Source organism: Micrasema longulum, unplaced genomic scaffold, assembly GCF_059751315.1.
Source record: "Micrasema longulum isolate JH-2025_06_02 unplaced genomic scaffold, ASM5975131v1 h1tg001897l, whole genome shotgun sequence".
NCBI lineage: Eukaryota > Metazoa > Arthropoda > Insecta > Trichoptera > Brachycentridae > Micrasema > Micrasema longulum.
Genome location: NW_028279071.1, coordinates 1 through 15,060, shown reverse-complemented (window position 1 = coordinate 15,060; position 15,060 = coordinate 1). Strand labels below are relative to the sequence as shown.

The following is a 15,060-nucleotide window of genomic DNA, read 5'->3' as shown; positions in this document are numbered from 1 at the left end:
GCACTGAAATAACAGATGTTCGATACTATGTGAAGAAATATCATCGCATGGACAATAGTCATAATTCCTTAATTTAAACCTATATAGGTAACTTCTCGTAGCTCCGTGTCCGGTAAAGATTTGGGTCTTTTCGAAAGGACTTTGGTGATGAACGAGCAAGAGCCGCAACTTGTAAAAGAACAGCACCTTTCTTCTCAGAATTTCCCCTTAGCTTTGCTAGACGTCGGGAGGGTCATTACCGCGCTTCTTCTGCAGGTCAAATCACTACACCCAACGCTGGTTGATGCAGCAAACTTCCGTCGGTACATAATATTGCTCTGTTAAGATTTTCAATGTTTCGATCGAGTCACCACGCTGCCTCCGCTCAACCAAGCTCCCTTAAGCGGTCCTCGTATGCGGATGCAACGAGTTTGACAAATTAATGTGATTCCGTGAGATTAAAGAAATTAGTAGAAGTACTAACCTTGAACCTTATTGTGTCCCGGCTCATATTTGATTATGCGGGTGTGGTCACCGAGATTAAGTTCCGACTTGATGTTTCTCAGTTCCAACTCATTCTGCAAGATCTGCTCCGAGTTCCGGGCCACACCTTCGGACAACTCCTGAACGCCTTCTCCGCACTTTGACTTGGAACCTGCGATACAATTAATTTTTTTTATACTACGTATAAGCATGAGGACTTACATCGTTGGAAGAATGACGGAATAGAGGAGACTTGAAAGATTTTCAAAAATTACTATGACTGCCCCTTGCACAAGATGAATCAATTAAATCCCAACACAAATTTACGCAGTCATAACTGGAAGCTCTTTGTCCTCAGCTCTACTTCAATCTCACGAAAAACTTTCTTTCCAGCAGCGTAGATTCGTACTGGAATAAAATGCCAGGCCTAGTTCTCCATTCCATTTCAGTCAACCAGTTTAAAAACTGTTAGGATGCTTTTTTGAAGGAAGAAGAACTTGGACAAAAGGCAGTACACGAGATATAGGCGCATCAGCAAAGGCTGTCTGCCTATAACCAATAATAATACAGTAAAACTCCCTTTTTACGTTTTCCAAGGGAGCAAGAAAAGATAGTGTAAAACTGGGGAAAACGATAAAGTGAAGAGATTAAAAATGTATGGAAAAAATAAGAATTACATAAAATTAAATTTAAAAATTGCAACACTATAGTGTTCCTGTGTACTTCCAGAAAAGTTGTTAATATTTTTTGGACTATTTTCAATGATTTCACTAAATGTATTTTTATTTTGTATATTTTCAAACAATATTATGTAATCTAGTTTTTTTATTTGATTTAAAAACAGCATGCTAAAATTATTTTATGTGTAAATAAAAAATAATGAAAATTAAATTCAATTTTGAATTTGCTTAAAATAACATACAATATTTTCCCCCTAAATGTGGGGAAATTTTGTTTATATGGTATCACTTTTTTTTCTATGGCATCACTAAAAACAACTCGGTAGTCAGATGGCAGAAGGGACCATCTGTAATTTTCAAAAATGTTCAGGAGAGCTGAAATACGTCTCAATTTCAAGACTTTAATCCACAAACTGCTTTATAATAATAAATTACTGTTTTTAATGACGCTGATTTTTTATTTTTTTGCTGCGTGTATTTACTGAAATATTAATTAAAACTTTTGAAAACTAAAACATAGACAAAAATACAGATGGTCCCTTCTGCCATCTGACTACCGAACTGTCATATAGATCGCCGCACAATTGTTTCACACTTTTATGACAACTTTTACAACCATCATTTTTATAACTTTAAATATTTCTATCTATATGTTTAAAACATCGCAATTTATTGATATTAAAACTTTATTAGTCCTTATCGTTTGTCAACTGCGTATCATGATTTGTACAAGGCAATAAGACGTTTTTGTTCAAATGAAAACTAAGACTAACCCTAAAGGAAGAGCCCAAAAAAAAATTAAACAAAAAAAAAGGCAATTACACTACACCTGCTTTGAATTAAGGTTAATTTATTTATTTTATTTTATTTTATTTATTTCGAATACAAACAGATGTACAGGTTAAATGAATATATATTTTTTTTTAATTATATAAAATGTATACATAGTAGAGCCAATTATATGTATTCACAAAATAATACTGTAATAAAGCGACGACGGCTTGAAGTTTAAACTATATAAATAATAAATATACTATATATTAAAATAAGATAAATATGGACAAAACAAGGAGATAGTGGATAGGAAAAGAAGGAAATTGATAAGGAGTGGTAAAGGATGATTGAAGGAAAGTGAGAGTGGAAAATTGCATTTGATTTAATGATTAAACGAATTATGAATGAAGAGCATGAATCAAGCCTATTAATTCTCTTCTGTACATATTGTATGGAGTGTTAAATATATCAAGACTATTAATTTTTTTGTTAAATGTTTCACATATACGAGGGAGTGTAGAATGTTTCCTATGATTAGTTATTATTATTTATCCTTTATTTGTTGTTTATCTGTTTTTATTCTACACTCGCGTGGCAAACGCGGTGACGCGCGGACCGCGGCACCATTATTGCGATGTAATTTTGTCTTTTTGACAAATCAAATGAAATTCGAAAAATTTTAAACGTAAAATCAGGGTGATGAAAAATTTAAAAACGTTAATTAGAGGAATATTTGTATGAGAATGTATGAAGAAAAACGAGTCCTGAACATTTCAGTGTAAAAAGCTGGAAAACGTAAAAACGAGGTTTTACTGTAGTTACTATGTCCGAAACCTGTTCCAAGGAGGATTGTGTCAAAAATTTAATTTACATTGTTCACATGTCACTAAAATACTTGTTCGGATCGGAAAAGGTCCGAGGTCCGGACCCGTCACGCGAGCGAGTGAGAGGTGAAGGCGTACCTCGCTTGGCGCGGGCGTTGCGGCGCGCGGCCCCGCGGTCGAGCGCTTCCTCCTCGAGGCGGCGCTGCGCGCCCTCCTCCCCGCGCTCGTGGTACGCCACGATCTCGGGCTGCGCGGACTCCATGGCCTCCACGTACACGCCGCCGCACTTGCCCAGCGACCAGTAGCGCCGCCAGTACCTGCCGAAGGGAGACGGACCGAATTACACACAAGAAATATGTGTTAAACAACTTATAAATTAAATGAATACAGGTTCGTTGTTATCATTAAGGCACACATAAGAATATCAACAATGTTTAGAGTATGTCCAAATGTTTGTAGACAGGCTGGATTTCCTCCCCAAGGGGTTATTCAGATCCACATTCGTTGCAACAGAGGGAGAATATTTTGAGAAGGAGAAGTCTGGCATTCTTCTATTTTTATTCCTTTAAATAAATTTTACTCTTGGCAGAAATCATCCTTCTTAGGATGGATTGCCTGAATATATAAAAAAAAAAAAAAAAAAAGTCTGGCATTTACAGGGTTCCTGTCATTGTCTGGTTCATTTATTTATTAATATTTTACTCTTACAAACTATAAACAATAATAAAAATAATGTGACCTCACTGGGGTTACCCGTGCCGAGGACACTTAACAATATACTTTTTTGAAATGTTTTTACGATTGAAAATTGATTTTTATAGCCTTTTTAAACATTTTCTCGTTACTAATTGTTTTAGGAGATGGTGGAAGTAGGTTATAGATTTTAATTGAATAATACTCAAAATCCCTTTGTACGAAAGCGGTATTAGTTTGTATTTGTTTAAGTTGTCTTTGTGTTGAGGATCTAGTGATTATATTATTTGTATGTTTGAGTGGCCACTTTAAACACTGTGAAATGTTTACCATTCTGCCTATGTGTAAACATCCAGATTGCCTCAACTCTTCCTTCTGTGAAGTAAAAGAGCTGAAACCTTTATCATGCGCATGAGATTCATCCGGCTGAACCAATTCACCTACTAGGCGACGCCTGGAAACAATTTTCCAATTTTTCATACGTCTTCTTATACCAGTTAGTTTTATTGACAATGTTTCAAGGATGTCCAGATGTGGACATAGGCAGAATGGTGAATGTTGCACAGTGTGTAAAGTGACCACATTGAGTCAGGTAGTGGTCTCGGACTCACGGCTCAAAGGTCCGTGGTTCGAATCCAATTCTACCCCACCTTGATTCCCATCTTCTAATAGTGAGTTATTTACAACTCGTTGAAAATGGCCCACAATATGAAAATTTGGGTAAATCAACAACGCAAATACAGTAAAACCCCCTTTATACGTTTTTCAAGGGAGCAAGATAAAAAAGTGTAAAACTGAGGAAAACGCTAAAGTGAGGAAATGAAAAATAAAAAGAAAAAATAGGAATTACATCAAAATAAAATTGATTTGCTACACTATTTGCAAAATAAAATATGCTTCCAGAAAAATAGTAAAAACGGTGATAGTGGAAATTGCCAGTATTTTTTTTTTACCTATTTTCAATGATTTCACTAAAAAAACTTAAAAACGAGGTTTTACTGTACCTACTTATTTTTTCAATAAAAAAAATATGTGTTTAAAAAACCAGCCAATGACAGGTCATAAGCCCTGTAAATGCCTAGACTTACAAATTCGCTTTTCAAAATGTTTTTCCTCTCTGTTGCTGTTAAACAAATTTGGACATAAAAATATGTTTATGTGTGCCGTATTTCAAGATTTTAAAATATTGGAAAACCATGTACAAGATTTTCTTAGTCAGAATTGGGGCAAGCACAGACCTGTCTTGGCCGTAGCAGGTAGCCCGCAGCGAGTGGGCGCCGGCCGCCAGGCTCGCCAGTTGGGAGTCCGACTGCCGGATCAGCTTCTCTAGTTTACGCGCGAGTTCCTCGGCCGGCAAATTCTTGTCCTCGTCCTAGGAAAATAACAACGCACGTACTGAGTATTGCCTTTGTTGAGACCTACATTTACATTTTTTACACTGGCAACTCGTGCAAGAATGAAAATATCCCGATCCTACCCACGTCCTTCTGAAATAAAATTGTCCGATCTCTCAGGCAAATGTGCGGTAAAACTATGCACGATAGATGCACAAATGTTGAGATCCGTAAATTATGTAAGGCTAAGATGGACACTATCGACAAAATCAAAGGAGTTCTGCGTTGGTTTGGACATGTAGAGCGAATGGACAGCGAAAGAATGGCTAAAAATATTTACGATACGAATGTTGATGGATGCAGAAATAGAGGAAGACCGAGAAAGACATGGCATGACCAAACCCAACAAATACTTGCAGATGGACATGTTAAAAGTCGGAATAATCGGCGCGCGTGCATGAAAAGATGTATGAATGTAGGGAAGCGAGATCTATATGTAATTATTTTTTTTATTTTTTTTTGCACCACAACAGGCCAGGAGGCCCAATTACAGTGGTGAATTACATCCCAGAACACCCAGGCTTGAGAAAAAAAATTTTGTTAGAAAAACACATTTTTTGTGTTCTCACCGGGAATCAAACACGGAACCTTTTGTGTGTGAGTCAGGCGTCTTGACCACTACACCACGGAGGCCGCCTAGTATGCAAAGTAATTTAATCGTGTTGTGGTCCGAGATCCGAGGATCGCACCCCACTCTACCACAACTTGATTTCCATTTTCTAATAGTGAGTTATGTACAACTAAAAATGGCCACCAAAATTGAAATATTTGGGTAAATTATATGAATGCAAGGATTTCTTGTAAACAAAGAAAAAAAATTGAATGATGTGGCGTTCTATCCTCTCTGCCTACCCTCGCGGCGAAACGGTGTGATGGTTTGTTTGTCAAGCGTCACTCTGAGGAGAGAAGTTCTTATCATATAGACCCTGTAAAGATTTAAGGCATTAAACCACAATTCTGGAAAATTGGTCAAGTTTCTTCCATCAGGCTCTTCAACTAAATGACTGTTGCACGGAGCAAGGTTCCAAAATTACCATGGCAATACACTCTCATATGCGCTCATGTTGACAATTCGTACCTCATCGCCGTAGAAAAAAGGATGGTTACCCATGGTGAGGATTGTACCATTTCACTAACCACCTTCGTAGTACGTGTGGGGTGACCGATTAGTTCAGGGGAATGAACGGGCAAGACATACCTCCTCCGGCTGCGTGCCCTCGCTCTCCACGTCGCTGAGCATCAGGTCCCCGTCGCCGGCGACGCTGTCCGCGTCCTTGCCGCCGCCGGGCTTGTCCTTGAGGAAGAGCGCGGGCGGCGCGCCCATGGGCGGCTCGTCCTCGGCGCGCTCGGGCTCCGGCGTGGCGGCGCCCTCGGCCAGGCGCTGCAGGCGCTCGAGCGCCACCGCCTGCTGCTTCTCCGCCACCTCCAGGCGCACCTTGCGGCTGTGCATCATTCTTATTCTGAAAGAAACAAGTATCAATTAATTGGTAAAATGTGTGTACTGTTTATGAAATTTGGTCCATATAAATTGGTTGTGTTTTTTATGATTATTTTAGTTTATATTGTTTATTATGTTATGGTAATTAGGTTTAATTTTTTAAATAGCTAATTTAAGGCATGTTTCACATTTTGTAAAATGTTTCCCTCAGCACGGGACACCTCAGTGAGGCAACATTATTCTGAATAAAAAAAAAAAATACATAAATATCATTTGCTTTATTTTGTTCATTATTTTTTTTTTCATGGAACACATTTTAAATAAATATAGAAAGAAAACTTTGTTTACTCTTGACCACTGTGAGGGTTCCGTCATGGAAGACGTCATCAGACTGGTGAGAGATTATTGACAACCCTGAAATAATGCGGAGCATCAGCTTTTATGTTCCGGATAATTAACTTAGACAGCGTCAGCATGGACTGTTTCGCATTCCAATATACAGGACCAATCGGCCAATGGTTATGCTTGTTGAAAATCTCTATGTTGAAAAATATTACTTTGGACATTGAAATTTTTCACGTCTCAGAGGGAGTTTTTCGTTACAAGAATCTCTTACTTTCTTAACATATTATTCTCTGGATATTATGTATGCTTATGTATTGTTATTTTTGCATATACCTAATTTTACCATGTTATTTTATTTATTTCTATATGTATGAATTTAGATATTCCATTTTTTAATGTACATATATATGAATAAATAAAATTGAAAATTTCAGCGAAATGTAGATCTTTGCGCTGTGCATGTTCATAGATATTAAATTTTTTAATCAAATATGTAAAAAAAAAAAGTTGGGAGCGTAAATCTACGACAAACGAGTAAAATTCGACGAGAATGAAGGATGTTGTTTTTTTGTGTTTAAAAAAAGTTTGTTTTTAAATGTATACAAACAAAATTCGCTTTTTATAGATTCCAATCAGATTGTTTTGTTTGTTTTTGTTTTCTTACATTCCTTATAATATCTTCCCATTTATTTCTTTTTACTGGATTTTTAGTAATACTAAAATAATATTAACCGACATTAAATACATTCACAATAAGTTTTTCTGGGTTATTATGCCGTGTGTCGTTCGTACTCTCTACCGACGTTTCGGATCGCGTTACAGCGTCCATCATCAGGGTTGATGTTATTTGTGTATGAATATGTGTTACGTTAGGTACTTAGAATTTTTACCGTGTCGTAGTCGTTTTTGTGTGATGTTATGTATTTGGGACTTGTACCGTGTCGTAGTCGTTTAGATTAATGTGTACCATTATGTACTTAGGATCTATACCGTATCACAAATCTGTGTTACATTGCAATCTTTATGCGATTTCTTTATGACTGGGTACCAGGATGTTTTTATTGTGCATCTTAACGGCCGTGAAAATCTAAGAAGTTTAATTAAATACATTTTTGAAAATCGCATTCATGAATAAAGTGCACGTTTGTTGGTGAGAAGAGCCGAGTTTGACATTTGCAAAAAGAATTCTATATTTGAAAATGAATTATTTTATGTTTTGGAATTCAACCATAAAGGAACCTAGGTACCTTCTTAAATTCAATATTTGAATAGTAATAATTTTTAATTTCGGAATTAAATCATAAACAAGTACCTAGGTACCTACTTATCAATTAAAAGTCTCTTTACAAGCTAATAGCAGGCGAGCCAACGGTCGGGCAGGGCAACGTCTGTCGGGTTCCGCTAGTAAAATAATATAATGCAGTCGGAACTCACTTTCTCAGTCTGGCGTCGAGCAGGTAGCGCTCCTTGCGCAGCTGCGCGAGCGCCTCCAGCCCGGCGTCGATCTGCCGCAGCACGGGCTTGCTCTGCAGCAGCGTGTCGCAGAGCGTGGCCAGCGCGCGCGCCTTGGGCGCCGCGCCCAGCGCGAGGAAGGGCCGCGCGCGCAGCCGCTGCGCCAGGCGCCACGTGGGGTGCGCGTGCAGGTGCGCGTAGTAGGCCGCGTTGCGCCCGCCGCACGAGCCGCGCAGCCACTCGCTGTCCGCCTGGTGGTGGTCCGCCACGCGCTTCTCGCGGTCGCGCTCCACATTTATACCTGGCGAAAAAATTCAATCGAGTAATTCGTTTTTCCTTTACAAGTCTAATATTCACATAACATGAGAAATCGCCATTTGGCAATAAACTCATAGTGTGCAACAGGGGCATCCGTTGAGAGCTTTTTGATTAAAGAAGCAGTCATTTGGTACTATAGTCCTTAAAACATAGCTTGATTAGAATGACAGTTATCAGCAAAAGTTACAACATAACTTTGTAGTAACATCTAAGGAGTGATTTATATTGACACACGAAAAATCTTTCGTATCTGGCATGTTAATTAATTTTTTTAATACAATGCTTGACATATAAATCAACATAAATGTATAAAATCAGCTTTAAAACTAAAATAAATATAATTATTAACGACATTCTTACAAGGTTACATCATTTTGCAAAAATATTAGAGATGGGACAAATAGATCAATGTAAATCGATCGAATAAAAAAATATTTCATTTGATGTTGTTCATGAAAAAAAGTATAAATGTATTATTTTTGGTGAATCTTGGCCTTGAACACACTATAATAGGCCTGTTTTTGCATTTTTAAATCAATTTTCGGAAACAGAGTTTCATGTTTGCATTGAAAAAAAAAACTGTCAAAATCGATTCGATCGGTACATGGTCAGTGGTCAGTGATCAGTACTTTCCCATCACTAATCACATTCGTTTGCCAGCTGTCATTTTAATCAAGCTATATTTTAAGGACTATAGATATAAAGGTAAAATATGGACCTACTATCAACACAGTAATTTAAGCTGATTTATTTGAAATAAACTAAACAGAAATTGTATGCCATAATTTTAGCATAAAGGAGTTGTATTTCATAGTTTAATACAGTTAAACCTTGTTTTAACGTTTGCCCGCTTTTTACACAGAAATATTTAGGTACCATTTTTTTCCATACATTCTCAATCAAATATTTCCCCCAATTAACGTTTTTTAAGTTTTTCATAACCCCGGTTTTACGTTGAACATTTTTAAAAACTCATTCGATCTGTCAAAAGACGAGCCGCGCGCTGCTGCGTAAATGTAAAATAAAATCAAGGTAAATAATAAAATGTGTAAATTATTGTCTCAAACTAAATTAAATCTAAGTGCAGTGTAATTGACCATTTTGTTTAAGTGTCCAATTTTGACATTTTACTGTTTCATAAGAATTTCAACTGTCATTTACATCGCGGCAAAAATGTTTCACACTTATGATAACTGTCTAAATATCTTCTTTTTACATTATGTTTATAACTTCAAATAATATATATTTTATTTATTTTTTTATTTTCTTTTATTTAGGAAACATACAGTACAGTTACAAAGTTTTATATTTTACACAGTCAGACTTAACTCTAATGGACCAGCGAAGTTTCCATATTATAAAGTAATTATATGTAAGGTTATTAATTAAAGTACAAAAAAGAGAAGGAAAAAAACATTAATAGAAGTTGTTTAAAAATTAAAATTAAAGTAAAAAAATGAAGAAAATTTGTATAAGTAATTAAAAGTTGAGAATTAAAATAAAGAATGAATAACATACTCAGATGTAAAAATGAAATAAAATAATAATAACATTTTTTTAAAAAGGAAAAACATAAATGTACACATACATATTTTAAGGGATTCAAAGAAACGATGAGACGAATCTTTAAAGAATCTTTAAATAAGAAAAAAATTGATTAAAATTAACAATATTAATGTATGTAATGTGAAGTGATGTAAGAGAAAAAGAGATCAACGGGAGTTTAATTCAAAAGCTTTCAATACACTATTTTTAAATAATTGAATCCTGTATGATAGATATCAATATGGTTAAAAAAGCTGTTAAAAGTGGAACACGATCTATGTAAAAACGAATTCTGACAATAGTTCGTATTGACGCTAGGTATTCGAAAGGTTGGGTGATTTCGTAGGGCACGTGATGGACAGTTAATTTGAATTTTATTTAGGAGCTGGGATGAATCAGTAAGACTGTTAATAATTTTGTATAGGAAAGTGAGGTCCTTTTTTCAAGGTTAATAAGTTTGTGAAAACGTGCAGATAAGTCATAATTTGGAAATATAAGAGAGCATCGAAAATTCAAATGTTTTAAAAAATAATATGTCTATTGCCAAATTTATAAACTTTCTGCATCCTTATTTATTGATGTAAAGACTTTATTCTTCCTAAACATGCGTCAACTGCACGTGACTATTTAGTAAAATGTCAAAATTAGACGCGTAAACAAAATGGTCAATTACACAACACCTACTTTGATTTTAGTTTGAGGCGATAATTTACACATTTTTTTATTTGCCTCGATTTTTTTCTCCATTTACGCGGCGGCGCACGGCTCGACGTCTTTTGACAGATTGAACGAGTTTCAATAAAAATTCAACGTAAAACCGGGGTTATGAAAAACACAAAAACCTTATTTGAATGAGAATGTATGGAAAAAAATGGGACCTTAACATTTCAGCGTAAAACGAAAATTAATTAACGAAAAATTGAGGAACAAAAAGACGAGGTTTTACTTTAGTTTCAATAAATGAATTTTTTTTTTTAATACCTGTCAGTGCTTTGATTTCTCCGGTGGCATTGGCGTACAGATATATACGCAAAACTTCGCTGACATTGGCGGGAGTGACTTCGTTAGTGCGCAGAGTCTGTCCGAGGATGGTGGTGTGACGGCCGGGGTGAGGTATGCCGGGGTCCTCTGCAAATAAAAACATTATTCAAGGATAGAAAATTATGATAATAGTGTTGGAGAAAAAAATTATGATAATAGTGTTGCATAGATTTATATACCATTAAGCGTGTTGTCCAGAAGTTTATTGAAATTTAGGTTTACGTAATAATTTTTATTTTTAGTATTCTTTAATAATATGCATACTTCCACTTTCTATTATGTTGTATCTCAACTCAACGCAGGGCAACAGAGATGAAGAACGATTCGGATAATTTGATCCAACAACAAATTTATCCAGAGACCGATATACGTATAATGAGTCAGAAACTACCTTAAATATATCTTCTCTTGAAGACCGTCGAAACAAATCCCACCTTCTAGTCCTATTTAAAATTCTCAACTCATTCTTTGATGCGCCTGAACTACTGAGCTCAATAAAATTAAATATCCTAACTACAAACCTCAGGCAAAACTTACTCTATCATACCGATAACCATAGAACTAACTATGGTTTTCATCCCCGTATTCCCAGAATTCTCAGGTCTGCCAACAAACATACCAGTCTTGAATTCTTTGATAACAAGTTGTCTTCTTTCAAACGATCACTGAATCAAATTTAATTATAAACACCTCTCTCCCGCTTCCACTCCCACAGTCTACTGTATTGAGTCTTTCTACTTTTTTTATAATAATTTTATATGTTTCATTTTTTTTTATTTATCATTTATTCATTCATATATATGTACATTACAAAATAAAATATCTTAATTCATACATATAGAAATAATTAGGTAAAATTAGGTAAATATAAAAAAAAACACATTAGTATACATAATATCCAAAGAATAATATGTTAAAAAAGTAAGAGAATGTATAAATATGACCTTAAAAATGCCCATTGGGCGTAAATATAAATAAATAAATAGAGATGGTAATAAAGACGTCTAGGCATCTACAGGGCTTATGACCTGTCATTGGCTGGTTTAAGTGGCCACTTTACACACTGTAAGTGACCACATTCACTATTCTGCCCATATTTATTTATCTATATTCCTTCATCTCTTTCATCTATTGATTATTAAGTTTGTGAAGTTAAAGAGCTGAAACCTTTAATTATGCGGAGGAGATTCATCTGATTGAATTATTTACATACTAGTCAATGCCTGAAAATTTGTTTTCAATTTCTATACTTCTTCACTGGTGGATTTGTCAAAAATTATCTTTATATATTTTTTTTACATACAAGAGTTGATTGTACATTATTTGAGACATAAATCCCAACTCAATGGCACAAAAAAGTCCCGTGTTGAGATGGGACGATGAATAAATAAATAAATAAAAATTTGTTTTTGCAATTATTTTGTTTGCATTTTTACATGACTTTTTCAATATTTGGATTTTATTTTATTTTAAAATTCCTTATGATTTTTGTAACCCGCATGCTCTGGATAGTTAGATAGATTACTGGCTCATTTTTAAAATATTTTGTACGGGTTGCTAATAAATATGAGAAAATTTCAGGGTAACTGAAAATAAATGGTGACAGGTTCTTGCAAAGCTTTGTGTTTAAGGCTGTACAGAAAGGACAGAAAGTAAGTAAATCATTTGTTTGGTCATTTTAAAACGCCATTTCAAAATCGAGGCATTAAAAAGCTAAGTAAATAAACATTAAGAATCATTACATTAAGAACAAAAAGAATCAATAATTTAGCTGAAAAAATAAAATAGCCGAGTTCAAAACCTTTTCTCATTGATTTATGTTTTTTTGTCTTTTTCAATAAATAATATTTTGGTTGTAAATATTTCATTTCAACATATATTAATACCGGCCTTTCAATGGCATTAAGGTGATATATACATCAAAGTAAAAAAAGTGTTACCTATGGCACGAACTAGAAGATGAGTGAGGATGGATAGCAGTTCCTCTTCAGCGTCAGCGCAGCAGTCGGGTAGGAGCGCCATCTGCAGCGTGTTGAGGCTCGGCAGGGAGTCCATATCTGCAAACGTAACATTGTCAGTAAACAGCGAGAGATACGCAAGTATCATGCGTTTTATAATATAGGTATACATAAATGGAATTAACGTAGTGTTTAAAACTGTTTAAACATTTTGTTAATTATCTCTGTATATTAAGTCTTCTTTGTATATTCTCACATGTAAAAATTTTTTTTTTAAAGTTTGCTAAGTGTCCTCGGCACGGGTAACCCCAGTGAGGTCACATTATTTTATCATTATTAATCATCGTTTATAATGGAAAAAAAATAATAAGTAAAAAATCGCTATAATTAACACTTGGGGTAATTAGTTACATTAAAATTGATTGGAAAACGTATTCACAAATTATGATGACATATTTAAAAATCATGTCTATATTTTCCTATTTTTTTCTAATTCTACAATAAGTACATAAATTTATATCTTTTTCATTTTGGCTTAGTTTGATAGTCTAGTAAAAATTATTTTTTAAGCAACTGAACTTCCTCGTCGTGATGGGTCCCCGAAAATGTCTTAATTGGTTAAAAACACATTAAAACTAATAAAAACAACTTCGGCCAAAATTGTCCTAAACACGGTCTATAGCCATTCAGGCAAAAGTCAGTAATCTTAAAATGTCAGTTTTGAGTTAAATATTTTTATTTTATTATTTTATTTTTGCACCACAACAGGCCAGGAGGCCCAATTACAGTGGTGAATTACATCACAGAACACCCGGGCTTGAGAAAAATCACATTTAATTTTGCGTTCTCACCGGGAATCGAACCCGAAATCTTCCGTGTGTGAGTCAAGCGTCTTGACCATTACACCACGGAGGCCGCCTTATGCCTTTATTAAGAGGTAAACGTCACCACGGTAAGTTAGTTAGAAAAAAGTTGTGTAAATCCTAATTATTTGTTTTTACTACATGACTTTATACTAAAACATTTTTTTAAAATATGTAAAAAATATTTCTTTAAATAAAAAATATTTTTTAACCACAACATTATAATATTTATTCCAAACTCTTATAGCTTGCATTGTCCAAATTATAAACATGCAAAAGTCACATAAACAAATTTTAGCCACCTTAATCATTAAAAGCTTGTCAATCTTGATCTTGTCTCGATGTCCCTTATGTTTGTCAATGCTTCTTTTCTTTTTTAAAAAATGTTTTTAAGTATTCTTTTATTGTAATATTTAAACCCAATACATGGACAATGTCCGTTAATAAATAATATCCAGATATTTTGTAATGTATCAGAAGGAAAAAGTTTTCAATGGAATTTATTAAAAAGACATGAATAAATTGTTATACACATAAAACCTTCAAAACACAAAAATCTGTTTTCCCTTGATCGCAATTTCTCAAAATGATGTTTTTACCTTTGCCTATGTCTGCCAAAGTGCATATATTTCATGCTTGAAATTCAACAGATTAAAAAATCCATAAATCATTGTTTTTGTACTGACCAAAGCCGAGGGCCGCCCCGAAGGTATTGATGAACTCAAACACCATGAGGATGTCTGCCATAGCCTGGCCCGGCAGCTTTAGGCCCGGGATACGGTTGTATGTGGGCAGAGGCTTCTGGTCTGATAGGGTGGAGTCTTCTTGCGGTTTTCTAATGAGTGAATACAAGAATTTCATAAGTAAAAACCTAAACATTCAAACTGACTCAAGAATGGGTGATTAAATAGACATTTTATTGAAAGAGATTTACCGATGTTGTCCATATAGTAAATCAGAATTTTCTATTTGAATATCTATCGGTGACCTGGATTAAATCTTGCAGATTTTTCATTTTAAAAAATTAGTAAAGAACGTGCCATTAAAAGTACTGTCCATCGCTAGTAACTTCATTCTCCCATCTATCTGGCAGCATACGAACACTCACCTCAAAAGAACAACTCATATTTTGAGGTTATTTTATTTATTAAAAGAAAACAGCCATTACAACAAAAAATAAATATTTACAAATAAACCAAAATTATAGGCCAATTATAGTTTTCTATACAATGTTAAAAAAAATAAGAAAAAAGCGTACATTGAAATAGCCACA

The 15,060-nt window shown here is 34.8% G+C and overlaps 1 protein-coding gene across 1 annotated transcript in view; it reads right to left on the bottom strand.

Annotated features, from left to right (window-relative positions):
- The window catches only part of LOC148273605 (bromodomain adjacent to zinc finger domain protein 2B-like), a gene marked incomplete at its 5' end in the record, with an annotated part of 35,834 nt that extends 21,212 nt beyond the window's left edge, over positions 1 to 14,622 (bottom strand). Inside the window, 8 exons of the mRNA XM_088238436.1 lie at positions 464 to 634; positions 2,879 to 3,057; positions 4,672 to 4,805; positions 6,026 to 6,287; positions 8,045 to 8,363; positions 10,907 to 11,053; positions 12,907 to 13,023; positions 14,474 to 14,622. Of these exons, the coding sequence (XP_088094562.1) occupies positions 464 to 634; positions 2,879 to 3,057; positions 4,672 to 4,805; positions 6,026 to 6,287; positions 8,045 to 8,363; positions 10,907 to 11,053; positions 12,907 to 13,023; positions 14,474 to 14,622 (1,478 nt within the window). The remainder of the gene's footprint in view (positions 1 to 463; positions 635 to 2,878; positions 3,058 to 4,671; positions 4,806 to 6,025; positions 6,288 to 8,044; positions 8,364 to 10,906; positions 11,054 to 12,906; positions 13,024 to 14,473) is intronic.
- Between the last annotated feature and the right edge of the window lie 438 nt (positions 14,623 to 15,060).